The sequence below is a fragment of the Xenopus laevis genome, chromosome 6S (assembly GCF_017654675.1).
Source record: "Xenopus laevis strain J_2021 chromosome 6S, Xenopus_laevis_v10.1, whole genome shotgun sequence".
NCBI lineage: Eukaryota > Metazoa > Chordata > Amphibia > Anura > Pipidae > Xenopus > Xenopus laevis.
This window is the reverse complement of record NC_054382.1, coordinates 126,115,379-126,132,716: the sequence shown is the minus strand read 5'-3', so window position 1 is coordinate 126,132,716 and position 17,338 is coordinate 126,115,379. Positions and strand designations below refer to the sequence as shown.

General features: G+C 41.5%; 1 protein-coding gene across 2 annotated transcripts in view; it reads right to left on the bottom strand.

Moving 5' to 3' along the window:
- Positions 1-9,053: 9,053 nt before the first annotated feature.
- Positions 9,054-17,338, bottom strand: part of fer1l6.S (fer-1-like family member 6 S homeolog) — an 87,991-nt gene continuing 79,706 nt past the window's right edge. For both annotated transcript variants that reach the window (XM_041568004.1, XM_041568005.1), the window contains exons 40-41: positions 15,838-15,938; positions 9,054-10,199 (exon numbers count right to left, since the gene is read on the bottom strand). In XM_041568004.1, the coding sequence (XP_041423938.1) occupies positions 10,019-10,199; positions 15,838-15,938 (282 nt within the window). In that variant the 3' untranslated portion in view covers positions 9,054-10,018. The remainder of the gene's footprint in view (positions 10,200-15,837; positions 15,939-17,338) is intronic.

Sequence of the window (17,338 nt, the reverse complement as noted above, 5' to 3'; positions counted from 1 at the left end):
TGTCTTGCCCCAATATATGAACACGTCACACTGAAATAAAAATGAGATTTGTCCTTCATAAGGAAACTGCCCACTTTTAACTTACATAAAACATTAGAGTTTTCTTGTTTTTCCACATCCTCTTCTTTCTTGTGCTTCTTAATGATTTTCCTGATATTACAAAGAAGAGAAATTGTTTTATGCAACAGAATTGAACCAGTAGAAGCTCATTGTTCATTGGCTGATCTGTTATTTATTGGTGTTAGGGGAAACTTTGCCTCAGTTACTATATAAACCGAGTCGTTAATTGTAAAGTTGTCTGTCTTGTATGGCAGCAAGTTGTTTGGACTTGTTCTGAGATGCACTGACAGATTGTACTATAAACATATAAATCAATCCAAATACCAATTGGGGCTGGAAGTGAAATGCTATATAAGATAATAGGGATAATAGGAAATCCAGTATTCGGCCGAATCCTTCTGCCCGGCCGAATCAAATCCAAATCTTAATTAGCATATGCAAATTAGGGGCAGGGAGGGAAATTGCATGATTTTTTGTCATAAAACAAAAAAGTAAAAAAATGTTCCCCTTCCCATCCCTAATTTGCAGAATCTTTTGCGAAGGATTTGGGAGTTCGGCCGATTAAGACTGGATTAGCGTGCGAGCTCTGATCGGCTTATATATATATATATATAAATATTCCATAGTGTTACCGGCACTCTCGATAAAGTTCATTGGTGTACTGGATGCAGAATCGTCATCACTTATCCATACCTCCAGAGAAAGAGCCGCACTCGCAGGACTTAAAAAAACGTCACTTTATTGTAAAGCAAAAGGACTTGACGTTTCGACCCTCACTGGGTGAGAGACTTTCTCAAACTTTGAGAAAGGCCCAGTGAGGGTCGAAACGTCAGTCCTTTTGCTTTACAATAAAGTGACGTTTTTTTAAGTCCTGCGAGTGCGGCTCTTTCTCTGGAGGTATGTATAGATATATATATATATATACACGTCACTGGAGGTTCGCGCTAAACTGGGTATTTAGTAGAGTGTTTTTATACAATGTTGGACTCAGAGAAAGGCTGAAGATGCAGCAAACCATCAGTATGTGCCAAAAAAAAAATACTTACATTTTGTATAAGACCTGTGATGTGCAGTTTCTCCAATTATATGATATATATATATATATATTTATTTATATGCCACATATGTTTTTACTTTAGTGATACATTCAGCCTAGAAGACTTGAAATGTATATTACACAGTATATCTATTAACAGTCAGTGATGGGATATATTTATATACAGAGATATACATAGAGCCAGCCCTTTTGTTTCATTTAAATATGGGATGTGACATATATAGAACTCACCAGACACAATAGAATACAAATGCCGGTAGTCCCAGGAGTCCGCTCACTATAAAGATGATTAATATCTCCTGTAGGAATTGCTTTGTTTCAGCTGCAGAAAGACAGAGAACATTAGTCAATAAAACCCCAATAAGTATATTTGCCCAGAAGGACAAGCTTGGAACATAGAGGGTGTAAATAGCAGAGCACTAAGCCTGATTGGAGGCTAAATATCCCCCTGTAATATTATAGGGCAACATAAGACTGACTCTCAGCCTGGGCTCCAGCCTTCTCTAGGCACAGAACTAAAGCAACTCATATAGAAATAACTCACTTACCAATTACACAAGTGGCCTGAAGATCAAATACACAGGGCTCAGTTATCACATAAACAGCAGATTCAGATTCTAAATGATAAAGGGAAGGTAAATAAGGTTTTCTATTAAAAATCTTTCTTTAAAACATCCCTATACACCAACAACTGGAAAACCAGCAGCATCACAAGTCAAACACAAGATTATATTTCTGAGGTTATCAAAAAAACAAAACAGTTTATTTACAGTTACTTTTATTTGTAAGGACTATCCTTACACAAACTCAGATAAAATCCCAGCACTTTACATTTACAGGTATGGGACCTGTTATCCAGAATGCTCGGGACCTGGGGTTTTCTGGATAACAGATCTTTCTGTAATTTGGATCTTCATGCCTTCAGTCTACTAGAAAATCATGTAAATATTAAATAAACCCAATAGGCTGGTTTTGCTTCCAATAAGGATTAATTATATCTTAGTTGGGATCAAGTACAAGGGACTATTTTATTATTACAGGTATGGGACCTGTTATCCAGAATGCTCAGGACCTGGAGGTTTCCAGATAACAGATCTTTCCGTTATTTGGATCTTCATACCTTCAGTCTACTAGAAAATCATGTAAACATTAAATAAACCCAATAGGCTGGTTTTGCTTCCAATGAGGATTAATTATATCTTAGTTGGGATCAAGTACAAGTTACTGTTTTATTATTACAGTGAAAAAGGAAATCATTTTAAAAAATCTGGATTAAATGGAGTCTATGGGAGATGACCTTTCTGTAATTCTGAGCTTTCTGGATAATGGGTTTCCAGATCCCATGCCTGTATTGCATTTTATGGAGGAATATTCAGCACACACAGGACTTCCCACTGCACTTGCAAGTCATGTACAAAATAATATCTGAGTAATATTGATGATAATTAATAAAAAAACACTTAAGACTCCCTACCTGCTTTTAGTGTTTTGATGGGAAATGCTCTTGTTAGCGAAAATACAAAAAATAAGGTAAAAATGAGGAAAAAGCTGGACGACATGTTTCTTCTCTCCCTGTCCGACTGACAACTGAACTAGATAACGGCTGCTCACAAGTAACTGATTCAGTAACTGATTCAGTAACAGTCATGACATCATCACTGATGGATCACAGATGGGGAAGCAATAGCTACTTTTTAAATCACACCCAACGAAGGATTTTCATCACTTTTTGTATTGGATAATGATTTTAAGTAACTATTTACTGGTTAAAAAAACAGAAGCTGTTTTAGCAGCTCATTTGTGGCAGTATATTATTAAATATTGTTTAAATGGTACTTTGCCTCAATGTTTTTTAACAATTAAAACGCATATTTCTTAGAGGAATTGGAATCATCTTCTCTTGCCTTTTTTTTAATGGTTCAATTTTTCCTGCAACTGATATGCGGTTGCCAGGGCTTAATTACGACCAGGCAGCATTTTTAAAGTTAAAAAGAAAGACACAAGAGGGCCTGAGGAAAAGGCAATTAAAAATAACAAGTATACTTTACTCCTTTCTCTATTTTTTTTCATTTTCTCCTTCTTCTTCTCTTTACTTTGCCGCCTTGGGGATCCCAAGGTTGAAAATTAAGACCGTGTCGGCAGCTTATTGGCCCGTGTATGGGGCCCCATGACGGGCTTCACCGATCGAGATCTGGCCGAAAGTCGGGCAGATCTCGATCGGATGGGACAGAAAATTCCGTCGGATCGCGGCCGCATCTATTAGTTGATGCGGTCCCGCGGTCCGACCGCCTGTTTGGGCATCGTTAGGATTCGATCGTTGGGCCCTAGGGCCCACGATCGGATCAGCCGATATTGCCCACCTCATGGTGGGCATATCGGAGGGAGATCCTCTCGTTTGGCGACATCGCCAAACGAGCTGATCTCTCCATGTATGGCCACCTTAACTGTCTGAATTGTCAGTCTGGGACTGTCTCCCTAGAGACAACTGAAGTGCCTAGTGATGTTGTTGAGGAAAGGTTTAATTAGTGGGATAGGTAAGATAGTTGATTTCTCTATAGAAGGGGTCCCCAACCTTTTTTTTACCTATAAGCCACATTCAAATGTAAAAAGAGTTGGGGAGCAACACAAGCACGAAAAAGTCCTTGGGGTGTCAAATAAGGGTTGTGATTGGCTATTTGGTAGCCCCTATGTGGACAGGCAGCCTACAGGAGACTCAATTTGGCAGTATGTCTGGTTTTATACAACCACAATGCCTGGAATTTAAAAATAAGCTCCTACTTTGAGGCAACTGGAAGCAACATCCAAGGTAACATGTTGCTCACGAGCTACTGGTTGGGGATCTCTGCTCTAAAGTTACATCCCTGGACCCCTCAGTTCCTGAGAATTCAGGATAATAAAAGCCATACCTGTACACAAGTAGCATGTGTGAATGTTGTAAATTCATTTTAAGGAGAACTAAACCCCCAAACTAATGAAAACCCCTACCCTCCATAGTCCTCCCTCCCTGTTTACCTGTAAATGCCCGTAAATCTTTAATTACCTCTGGATGTATAGTCAGTGCAGCAGAGCTCACGGACGCCATCTTCACCACTTCACGAATCTTCGGGTCCCTTCTGCAATTTCCGTGGCTGTCGTCGCATGTGCAGTTGTTCGGGACCGGAATATTGCTACACATGTGACGATTACTTACTGAAGACTCCCAAAGTGCTGAAGATGGCGCCCGTGAGTTCCGCTGCACTGGCTCTGCATCGAGAGTTAATTAAAGACGCGGAACACTGTACATTTTTGGACCACTCCTATTTTATGGCCACACCCCCTAATTACCATGTCCATTTTACAAAATTTGTCAAGTTATTTAAGATTTGAACACATTTCTGTGGTTTGTAGGGTCAGGTTTTATGTGTTATTACAGTTTTGCTAATGAAAGAGAATTGCCCTTTAAGCTGCAAGTCACAGTTTCCCCAAAAGACCTGCTTGTCGTAAAAAGTTACAATTCTATCTTTGCTTATCTTAAATTGTTATAAAAGTATCTAAGTGCAGCTGCCATGTATTCTGGGCTCTCCGCCCAAAGCCAATTGAGTTTTAGAAACTTTGTATCTTTTCCTGGCTGTTCAGTGCAGGAGATCACAGAGAAAGTTGGGACATTTCAGTAACAATCCGGGACTGCGGATTGAGCTGTCAAAAACAGGACAGTTGGGAGGTAAGCAGAACTAAATCAGAGTATCATTTATACATGTTAATGTAAGAAAACCCATAGTAACCAAAATTGAATATTTATTTTCAAACAGCTGATTAGTAAATTAGTAGCAAACTTTGCATCAAAAAGAGATATTCTATCTGTCAGACAATCTGATGTTACCGTGGTGATTTGGAATATATTCTAATGCAGAATGCACTGGTTTCTGTGCTGCCATGTAGTAATTATCTGTATTAATTATTAATACCTTATATTGTGACATTTCTATTCTATGTGTACTGTATATTGTGAGTGGGTCCCTAAACTCAGTAAGTGACAGCAGCACAGAGCATGTGCAGTGAATCAGCAGAAAAGAAGATGGGGAGCTACTGGGGCATCTTTGGAGACACAGATCTTTACTGCTAAAAGGCTGTGGTTGCCTTGGGCTGGTACAGAAGCACAAAACATAATGTACAACATTTCTACCTACTTCTTTAGTTAGGCTTTAGTTCTCCTTTAAGGCCCCTCGGTTGCAAGGGAAGGACATTCTGGATAGGTGGCATGGGACAGGGGAGAGAATGTTGCCATTAAAGGAGAAGGAAAGGCTGAATGTAAGAAAAATACCTGTGCGGCGGGGTCACCCGCTGCATGGTCCTTAGTGCAGACGCCATGTTGTTTTCTAAGGCGCGTGCGGCATGTTTGTGCCAGCACGTTTGGCGCGAATTTTGAAAGCTATTTAAGGGCCATTCAGTGTACAGCCCTTTGCCCGTGATAGAACTTGTTCTAGTGGTTTTCCTGAGCCTTGTGCGTCTGTCTTGAAAATTCTGATCTGATTATCCGTGTTTGACCCTGCCTGTTCCTGACTACTCTCCAATCTGTATCCTGACCCTTGCCTGCCTACGACAACTCTCCTGCTTAACCCCTTGATTGACTACCCGGTTTTGACCCTTGCCTGCCTGACGATTCTGATATCCACCTGCCTCGACCCAGCCTGTCTGACCATCCTTCTGCCTAATCCTCTTGTACCGTGACCTTCGGCCCAAAAGACTCTGCTAACAGCCGTGCCCCTTCGCCAGCCAGAACATCTCGCCTTGTACCCCTCGTTAAGTCCAGGTGGCACCCAAGTAAGCTGAGGGCTCCTCCCGAAGCCCAATGGTGGTCACACTACTGGTGAAGCTGAGCCGAGACCAGGGTGCTTGGCACTTGTTCTGGTATTGGGTGCCGGCCGTGACACTGAATTTACTTTGGGTGCCAAAAATTAAGCACCCCCAAGTGATTGTATCTACTTACCTGAAACCTCCTGCTCCTATAGAAAAAAAAAATGGCCCGGGGTTACTCCAGTGAGCACCACGGAGCGATTGTCAACAAAGAATTTGGCAATTTCGTTCTACTGCACATGTGTCTGCCCCGGGAAATTTGAAGAAAGAAGAGGAAGGAAGCCGATCGATCAGTGGTTCAGTTTTGCTGATAGGAGCAGGAGGTTTCAGCTAAGTAAATACAATCACTTGGGATTGCCGAACTTTTGGGACCAAATGGTTAGGAAAAGGACAAGAATTAGATATATATAATAGTCACTCACCAAATAGTAAAAGTGGTCCAGGTGCACCAGCCCCAGACCCTCAGCTTTAGGGAGCGGTACAGCAAAACATTGGAAAGCTCCAAAGCTCCATGACTAAGCACCCAGAGGGGTGCGAAACACGTAGGGTGGATGGAGATACAGCTATATTTTTAATTTTTCTACCAATAAAATAATTTTTTAACTGAATATCTCTGGTCCTGTGGATCCGTTTGAGTGCCGGTCAGCTCCGCTTTCCAATGTTTAACTTTTGGCACCCGCAAGTGAATTCAGCCTTTCCTTCTCCTTTAATACATGTAAAGCAAGGGGAAAGGAAAGGTTTATATATTCATGAATTTGCATCAAATATAAAACAATACAAGGTTTAGTATTATTTCATATGCTTCTTGACTTTATCCTGCCAGTGTCTCTTTAATTCGTGACTTTCTTTAAAAAACAGACTGAGCTGAGAAATACCCAAATAAAGTGCAACATTCAGTCTGTGCTGGTGAGATACTGTTATAGCCCTGAGCTCAGAAACTGATGGCAGAAAATCCGTGTCACACAACAGAAATAAGGGCAAGCGATCTTCTTCTTTTGCACATTGTTCTTGAAAATAGAATTTTTAGCATCTTCCCGTTGCTAGGCAACACTGTAATAGGTAACACTACTTTTACATGACTAGGTTTAGTCTGAACTGGTTGACATGTTGGGGTCTTTAAATAGCAACAATAATTTATCACATTGATTATATATATATATATATTGTCACTTCCTTTTTAATATGAACATACAGAATGTGGCTACTAGCATCTACCAGTGTGTGAATACTTAATGCCATTTCTTTTAATTGCTCCAGAAATAACTTAAAGGTGTAGCAAGTCGAATATACAGAATCATCCCGACTCCCCGTGGCTCCCCTCTGTGTATAACCGCACACACCAGGGAGCATTTAACTCTTGATCTTCATCTTTCTTCTGTAATAAATAATCGAAATATCCGATGGCAACATTTCAACATATCAGCCGCGTGCAGCAGAATGTGTTTGTAGGAGAGCACTGATCCCCAAGGAGACAGAATTATCATCACGGAGGAGTAACTGCTGGGCTAAATTATAATCGATTCGTTAAAAAAGAGAGCTTGGAATATTCAAATGTTTAATTAGGCTTTTGTTGCCATATGTGGGAACATATTGCAAGACGAAATTGTGCTGAGGGTTTAGACATTTCTAGCATTTAGTCAGGAAGTCAGTAGAGAAACGGGCAGCAGGCTGAGACCCCCACCCCAATACGAAGGGGCACATTTGCTAAGGGTCGAATTTCGAAGTGGTAAAACCTCGAAATTCGACCATCGAATTGTAAAAATTCGATAGTCAAAGTTTTTTTTTGGATTAAATTGAGCAGTTTTTGATCGAATTCAAATTGTGGAAATCGAACCATTCGAACGATTTTCAAAAAAAAAAAGAGACAGTACTTCGATTTTCGAATGGTCGAATATTCGAAGTTTTTTCAATTCAAATCACATTTTGGCCTATTCGATGGTGGAAGTACCCAAAAATTACTTCGAAATTCGAAGTTTTTGAATTTGAAAATTCACTTCGACCCTTAGTAAATGGGCCTCTAAGGGTTGAGGATATTAAATCCAGATCTGCAGCCAAATGGTACCACCACATTCCTAAACTGGCCATACATTGAAAGACATACTCGTTTGGTAGGTCAGGAAATGAGAGGATCTTTCCCCAATATGTCCACCCTAAGGCCAAAGATCACAATGATGGGAATACAGGCCACCAGGGCTAGGACTGCATCAACAAGCTGAGGGTGTCATCGCTCCAACAGTCCCATGTTCAGCCAGATATCAGTCAGATTGGCCATTTGGAGTGGCCCAAACACCAGCAGATAAGGTTCTAACTTGGACTGAAGGAGCCAAATCGACAGCTAATATGTGCCTGTGTTTGGCCACCTTAGTCACCTCTACGTCTTCCCTCTTCTTCTTTATTCATTCTTCTAGTTTCATATTCACACATACATTTGCTCACATTACAGGAACCTCTGGCTGCTCATCATTATTCACAGTGTCGGACTGGCCCCCCGGGATACCAGGAAAACTCCCGATGGGCCCAGGTGTCAGGGGGCCCTTGTGCTGCTAAAGATTTGGCCTATTTCATGGCCATTTCATATTTCTTTGAGAACAAAGAGGCTAAATAGATGGAATAATAGATTATAGTATGTAAAGAATAGAGAATAGGAGACTAGAGGTTGAGTGAGGAGAATAATAATAATAGTACTGAGAGTGGGCCCCCGGTCTAAGGTTTTTGGGTGGGCCCCTGGTGTCCCAGTCCGACACTGATTATTCATGACTCCTACATCTTTTTTAATCTCTCCTTTATTAGTCTCACCTCTCTATCCTTACTTGTGTCTCCTACATCTCAAACCTTTACTTCCATACTGGAACCAGGGGTGTAACTATAGAGGAAGCAGACCCTGTGGCTGCAGGGGGGCCCAGGAGGTATAGGGGCCCCATGAGGCCATAATTCATACACAATTTCAATAAATATTGGTAAAACAAGTCTCAATTATTTTCATTAACACTGAAAATAAGTCTATCAAACCCACCAACTCTTTTATATATATAATAACGTCTAGGCCATCATTCCAACTCCAACACACTGATATTAAAATGAATGAAATCAGAGGGTACTGTTATCTCTTCTTGTGTTAAAATGTATTAGGCATATGTTTTAGAAATGAACGAGTAAATCCTGAGCACTAAATACATGACAAATTATACTAATAATGATGAGTACATTGTGATGAGGCTGTTGTGTTCTGTTTTTTTGCTAAAGGGAATTCTCCTTTAAACACAGGACTGGGGACAGGACAGTGACGTTGTGGGGGGCGGGATTGTGACAGCACATGGGTGGGTCATCAGCGGGCGGTGCTATGATGTGGCAATCACCTATTGGCTGATTGCCACATCAATCACAGGGAATCCTGCCCGGTTATCCTATCCTAATTTGGAAAACCAGGCAGGCAGTTTTGACCAGGGCAGCCCTATAAAAAAACAGACTGTCCGGGACAGGTGGCAACCATAGCTGAAAAAACTCCAATGGCCAACTGCTTGGGCAGCCAGTAAGGGAAAGAATACGTCTCCAATACTGATCTGGCAAATCACCACCTCAACCGATCTTCGCTTTCGCTCATTTTTACCATGACTGTACATGAATCATTGATTAATTGCATTAAATAGTACATTAGAAAACTTTTATACTGTATGACAATATGCGCTGGTTACAGTAATAGGAGTTGTACTCTTGTTGTTCATAAAGACATTGGCAGCCTCATTAGTAAGTCGCTCTCGGCAAAAATCAAGCTCCGAAGCCCAAGTAATGAAGGAACAATTTAGAAAGAGCCATTTTCTCTACAGATTGTCCAATCAATGGAATAGAAGCAGCATGAAATCACTGGCAGTGTGCGGTTTACTTATTGCCACTGGTTGAAGCTCATTTTAGGATAATGTATCTCTGAGTAAAACAGAATATATAAATGGAAGGCAGAGCTGGTATGTGCATGCTGGTTTTTCCATACATTGAATTCCCTGCTGACGTGTTCTGTTCCTTCACAAGTCATTGTAGAGTCAATGGAGAGATCTGTATGAATAGCCTGACGCTTTACCCGGACAGGATCCGGTTGCTGATGGCGCCCGGCAATGTGTAGAAGAACAGAACCAGGAACACCGTAATGATGAGTAAAATCAGCCCGATGATGATGTATTTCTTGTAATTCTTCCAGATCAGGTGATACAGGCATTTAAATGGATTCACAAACCAGTTAAAGGAGGTATTGGGCCGACTAGAAAACAAAAGGAAATGTATGTTAGAAAACAGAGCCAGGATTGTTTAGGGCAAGGCCAGACGTGGCGTTTTTGCTGCGTTTTTACGTTGCGTTTTTTAAAAAAGAACAGCCAGGCATAAATACGCTACTGAAACCACATGCGACCGTCTACATGCGTTTTTCATGCATTTTTCAGCACGTAGGATTCTTTTCCCAACATGCACTTCTCATTGTTCTCATTGAATTTGGACGCCATATTTAAAATACGCTGCGTATTTACGTAAAGTGTGGTTTCAAGCGTGCAGATCCCATAGCGTCTATTGTTTTCGTAGTTTCTTGATGTATTGACGTTTCTGCTAAAAAAACGCCAATACTGGCGTCCTGTGGTGGATTTCAGCTTGCAAGCGCCCTGTGTGAATTGCCATAGTGCATTTTCCATTAGTTTCAGTGGTAGTGCAGTTTATGCGTATTTACGCCTGGCTGTTCTTTTAAAAAAAACGCAACGTAAAAACGCCACATCTGGCCTTGCCCTTAATCTCTCTAGACCAGGGTCCCCAACCTCTTTCTTTCGTGAGCAACATTCAGATGTAAAAAGAGTTGGTGAGCAACACAGGCATGAAAAATGTTTCTGCGTAGTTCAAATTTGCTGTGGTCGGCTATTTGGTGGCCCCTATGTGGACTGACAGACTACAGGAGGCTCTGTTTGGCACCACACCTGGTTTTTATACAACCAAAACTTCTCTCCAAGCCTGGAATTCAAAAATAATCATCTGCTTTGAGGTCACTGGGAGCAACATCCAAGGGGTTGGTGAGCGACATGTTACTCAAGAGTTACTGGTTGAGGATCACTGGCCTAGACTATGAGGGAAGCAGTAAACGTACAGTCAATTTTAAAATTGTAATTCTTCCCAAACTGGTGGGGCGCCAGAGTTACACATCTACAGGTGCTGGCATAGCATTGGGTTGATTGCATTGCCTATCCTTGCCAACAGAAATAAAGTGCAGCAATACATTCATTTTATTTACATTTTACGTTGGGCACCTAAACCTTCATTTTATACTGTTTCTTTGTATCTGACCCTTTGCCACTGTGTCTGTCATGAAATGATTGGGGCCACAGTGTTGAGAAATGCCAGCCTGTGCCACAGAATATTGGGAAATAATAGTGTCATTGTGCCATACATTACAGCTATGTGATCCTTTATCCAGAAACCCATTATCCTGAAAGCTCCAAATTACAGAAGGGCAGTCTCCCCATACAGGGCACAGGTGGTCACAATAAAAAATAGGGGATACCCCCCACCTGCAACATATTTGGTGTCTGTGCGATTCTCTTTCCATTTTCCATACAGGGCAGCCATCAGGGGGGGGACAGGGGGGAGAGTTGTAGGGGGCCCTGAGGGTAAGGGGGGCCCGCCATGCCACACTTACTTGATTAGCCGCCCCCCCATCTTTCTGAGAGCTGCTGACTTCAGGAAGAGATGGACATTTAAGGGGCCCTGGCCACCAATTTTCTCATAATGTGGGGGAGGGGCCCTGGCCACCATTTTTTTTTCTCATGTGGGGTCCTAGCCACCAATATTTTTTAATGGGGGGCCCTGGCCACAAATGTTTTTTTATGGGGGGGCCCTGACCACCAATATCTTTTTATTTTTTATTAACATGTGGGAACCCTAGCCACCAATAAATTTTTTTTTTTTTACTGTGTGGTGGAGGGTGGACCTGTGGGGTGGGGGGTGGACCTGTAGGTGGGGCTTGGGGTGGGTGCAGCCCAGGGGGCCAGGAAATTTTGTTGTATGGGGCCCTGCGATTTCTGATGGCGGCCCTGTTCCCATATACTTCATCACAAATAATCCAATTGCTAAAAAATTATTTCCTTTTTCTTTGTAATAATAAAACAGTAGCTTGTACTTGATCCCAACTAAGATATAATTAATCCTTATTGGAAGCAAAACCAGCCTATTTGGTTTATTTCATGTTTACATGATTTTCTAGTAGACTTAAGGTATGAAGATCCAAATTACGGAAAGATCTGTTATCTGGAAAACCCCAGGTCCCGAGCATTCTGGATAACAGGTCCTGTACCTGTATGTGGAGTCTCACAGTAATAAAACATAAACATTTCTGTGCTTTGAATATGACCTTTGTTATTTCTACTACATTTTATTCCATGATTTTATATTTTTGGCTGTTGTCAGTTACCCACAACTGTCCTTACTGAATATGACATCAGCAACCATAGCAACCTGAGAGCACAGCACTAAGGATAACGTATTACCTGTGTGACCTGATGTGGCTGATACAATTAAATGCAAATAAAAGCATAAAATAAAAGAAAACTATGCAGTTCCTGAACATTTAAACAAGCAGAATAATATAAAGGTCCCAGGCTACCCCAGCAAATAACAACAGATTGTAATAGTCACAGCTTAGATGCTAAAGTCCATTTCTGTTTGAAGCTGAGGCCATTAAAGGGCATGTAAAGGCAAAAAAATAAAATCCCATTTTTACTTTCTTTAATGAAAAAGAAACCTATCTCCAATATACTTTAATTAAAAAATGTGTACAGTTTTTATAAGAAACCTGACTGTATGCAGTGAAATTCTCCCTTCATTTACTGCTGTGGATAGGAATTGTCAGACGGTCCCTAACTGCTCTGCAGGGAAACAATCATACTTATGAACAGCAGGGGGAGCCCCCGCCTTACTTCCCAGCCATGCAGAACTCAAGCAGCTTTGTTTATGACGATCCCTAAACAGCCCAGACCACACTGAGCATGTGCACAGTCTTAGTCTTGCAAAGATGTATAACAAAGTTACAAGAAACTGCTCTGATGACTCCAATCTCATACCCTCCCCTGAAACTCTGCGGCTTTGTGTTTGTGTTTATGATGATTTGCTGAACTGGATCAATCAGCGTTGTTGCTCTAAGTGATACCAGAACCAATTCTACTGGCCTCATAGATACTAAACTCAGCCAGGGAAAGCCATTTGCTGCCTAATTCTCTTTATAAAGGAAGGGGTGAATGAATGTGACACAGATTTGCGCCTTGTTCTTCTTGTGCCACACAAAATACATGGTTATTGGATCAGTTTGCTTTTAATGCCCCTTTATGAGTAATGAGAGTCTTACTGACCAGGAACAATGCCCTGAGCCTCTCAGTCTCCAGGATGTCTCCCAAATACATTACTGAGTTGATTATGAGCAGACACAGTCAAATGAATAGGGATGTAGCGAACGTCGGAAAAAAAGTTCGCGAACATATTCGCGAACTTGCGCAAAAACGCGAGCGGTTCGCGAACGGTTCGCGAACCCCATAGACTTCAATGGGAAGGCGAACTTTAACATCTAGAAAAGACATTTCTGGCCAGAAAAAGGATTTTAAAGTTGTTTAAAGGGTGCAACGACCTGGACAGTGGCATGCCAGAGGGGGATCAAGGGCAAAAATGTATCTGAAAAATCTGCCTGTGTGTGCTTGGAAGAGATAGTGTAGGGGGAGAGCTGTTAGTGATTTCAGGGACAGATGATAGTAAGTTTGCTGGCTAGTAATCTGCTTGATACTGCTCTGTATTGGAGGGACAGAAGTCTGCAGGGATTTGAGGGACATTTTAGCTTAGGTAGCTTTGCTGGCTAGTAATCTACTGTTCTCTTTAAACAACTGCCATACGTTGACCTTGTAGGCATTGTTTGCCCAGTTTTTTTGGACGCAGCCACTGAAGCACAGTTGCCATAAAAAATATGCCATATAAATGCTGAAAATAGTAATTTTTCGCCATACGTTGACCTTGTAGACATTGTTTGCCCAGTTTTTTTGGTTGCAGCCACTGAAGCACAGTTGCCAGAAAAAATATGCCATATAAATGCTGAAAATAGTCATTTTTTGCCATACGTTGACCTTGTAGGCATTGTTTGCCCAGTTTTTTTGGTCGCAGCCACTGAAGCACAGTTGCCAGAAAAAATATGCCATATAAATGCTGAAAATAGTCATTTTTTGCCATATACGTTGAGTCAACGTATGGCAAAAAATTACTATTTTCAGCATTTATATGGCATATTTTTTCTGGCCTCTGTGCTTCAGTGGCTGCGGCCAAAAAAACTGGGCAAACAATGCCTACAAGGTCAACGTATACACTACTACAGCGGTGGATACGGATTACGTAAAATATATTATGGCTGCTTGAAAAAAGTCACTCCGGTGTTTTTTCTGGAGACGGTAATATTATGGATATTTAGACAGAATGTGAACAAGGTCACACAGCTAGATGGCAGTTGGTTGAATAACACACTGGGCAAAAAATGCCTACAGGGCAAATAATGCCTAAAAGGTCAACTTATACACTACTACAGCGGTAGTAAAATAAAAAAAAGTAAAATAAAAAAAAATGAATATTAAAAAAAAAAAATTAAAGTTGGTGCTGCTGAACTACTAGGAGCAGCAGATTAGCACACCAGTCCCACTCCCCAACACTGCTAGACTAATAGCACTGGGCTCTTATAGTAGTAGTAGTAGTAGTAGTAAAACAACAAAAAAATAAATAAAAGCAGTCCTTACAAGGACTACTGTTATTGCAGCAGTCAGCAGATGAGATCAGAAGCAGGACAGCTGCCCACTGCAGCTACATACAGAGCACTGCAGTAGAAGGTAGATTACTAGCCAGCAAAGCTACCTAAGCTTAAATGTCCCTCAAACCCCTGCAGACTTCTGTCCCTCCAATAACAGAGCAGTATCAAAACGATTACTAGCCAGCAAACTTTCAACTGTCCCTGAAATCACTAACAGGCAGCAGCTCTCTCCCTACACTATCTCTTCAGCACACACAGGCAGAGTGAAAAAACGCTGCAGGGCTTCGGTTTTTATAGGGAAGGGGAGTGGTCCAGGGGAGAGCTTCCTGATTGGCTGCCATGTACCTGCTGGTCTGGGGTGAGAGGGCAAAAAAAGCGCCAACAATGGCGAACCCAAAATGGCGAACGTCGCGCGACGTTCGCGAACTTCCGGCGAGCGCGAACACCCGATGTTCGCGCGAACAAGTTCGCCGGCGAACAGTTCGCGACATCTCTACAAATGAATGGGCTGGAAAACTGATAACTGCTGAACGATTATATATTTGTGTACATTCCATCGTAGATCTGCATATAGAATAGGAGGGACATTCGGGGATACACTTTCTTTCATAATAAAATGGCAGGTTGTTTTTTAGGTCCCCCAAAATATGGCAAATACTCTTGTATGGAATGTAATTGTTGTTCTGCTGTTATTTTGAGTCGTATTATTAAAGAACAGGACTGGCTTGTTCTCACCAACACCATAGGGGGTTGGAGGCAATGGGCAAGACCTGTAGAGGAGTGTTAATTGCTACCCAGCATTCCCCTTGGCCTGATGCATGGCGTCCAATAGGACATCCATAGAACAGAAGGAGGAGTGAGGTTGTTTAGGATTATAACACCCAGGTTGGTTTGTTTCTGGTTCACTTTCGGTATTGTCAGTAACAACCTTAGCATGTGATTTTCTAGGTGCAAGTCAGTTGCGTGTGTGGGTGCCAAGGGAACCCTGGAAGCAACAGCAAATCTGTATAGTTGTATATATAGTACCTTGTGCATGGCATTTAACTGTAGATCTGATTTACTGTACATGTGTAAATGAGTCTTAACGACTTACTTTGGTTTTTCCAAGGGTTCAGGCTCCTTTCGCGCACGACCAACAGGATTTTTTTCAGCTTCCTCAGCCGTCACTAAATGAAACTCGGCCTCCACTTTGCCCTGTATTTATGCAAAAGGGAAAATGGTTCATTGGGTAATAAATCTCAGAGCTGAACGGATTTCCTTCTTGCTAATAGTAGATCTACCAAGATGCCTTTGTTTTTAAAACTGTTTTTAACTATTCCAACCTGATTCTCCTGTACAACAAACATCTGAAGGTCTGACATAAAGTAAAGCTGGTCCCCGAACAAGAAGATCTTTGCATGATTTGTCCAACCTAGTGATGTCTTACTTTGGCCTGTGAGCCCCATAAACCAGAGATCAAGTTGCACAGGGGTCTGTTCAGTCCTATTGAATGGGAAGGTGTTATGTCTTGCATTGCTTATTTGCTGCACTCTTTAAATCTCCCCCAACGTAATGTACAGCACTAGGTGCCCTGGGTTCATTCTTTGCTATTCTGTTGCTGAGATTGTATCCTAGGAAACTGTACAGATAAGATGGCAGTGTTCCAAGCAAGTCATCATAGACTCCCATACCATAGCCCCCTAATATTCCTGGACAAAAAAAAACTATCAGGGAAATCCTGCCGGCTTCCAGATATTGCTGGAGGACTTTGCTGGGGAGGAGGCTTTTCTATCCAAAATCTACAGGTGCACAATTCTCTCATTCCTCTAACAGATTCCCTTTTCAGGGCAGGGACCTACGTCTGTGGATTCAAGGGATGCAAAATAATCCATCATTTGTGGATTATGCCAAATACTGAATCCCCCACAAAAAAAAATTCTCTGAATACTGAGCTGAATTGGATCCATCATTTGTTTTAAAAGTTTCATTTGTCCTGAGCTTTAAAGTTGTGTGACTAAGGGTTCATGTTTGCAGGAGCTGAAGGATTAATTCAGTGCAGTTTTTTTTTTGCAAAGACTGATATTTGGAACTGGTGTATCCCTAATGGGTTCTCTGCATTTATTTATCCTATTCCTTTCTTTATGAAATGTACAATTCCCTTTGCAGCCCGATACAAATAAATACAATACAAAATCAAGACAAGAAGAACAGCACAAGCTCATTCAGTTGCAGAAGTCATTTGCATCTCTGAAGCACATCTGTACGAGGACACTGGGGCCCCCGCTGCTACAGAACAAACAAGAGGCTGGGTAATTATACAGTGATATCTCCTCAATTCTGACAGTCTATTTCTGCACTGTGAAAGCTTTTCAGTTTCCATACAAATCAATAAGCGTAACAGCCAGTGCTTGTAACAAGCTCACATCCTAATAACCATACAGTGCGGTGAGAACAAGTTAATTTGCTTCCTTCCCTGAGATACTGGTTATGTTATAACATGATAGAGCTAAAAGGGCCCATCCATTGCTCAATAAAACTCCTTATTTAATCACTGTGCTGACCGGACCCCCAGTTTTACTGCCTGAACTGGCATTGGCTTGCTGCCTGTTACTACT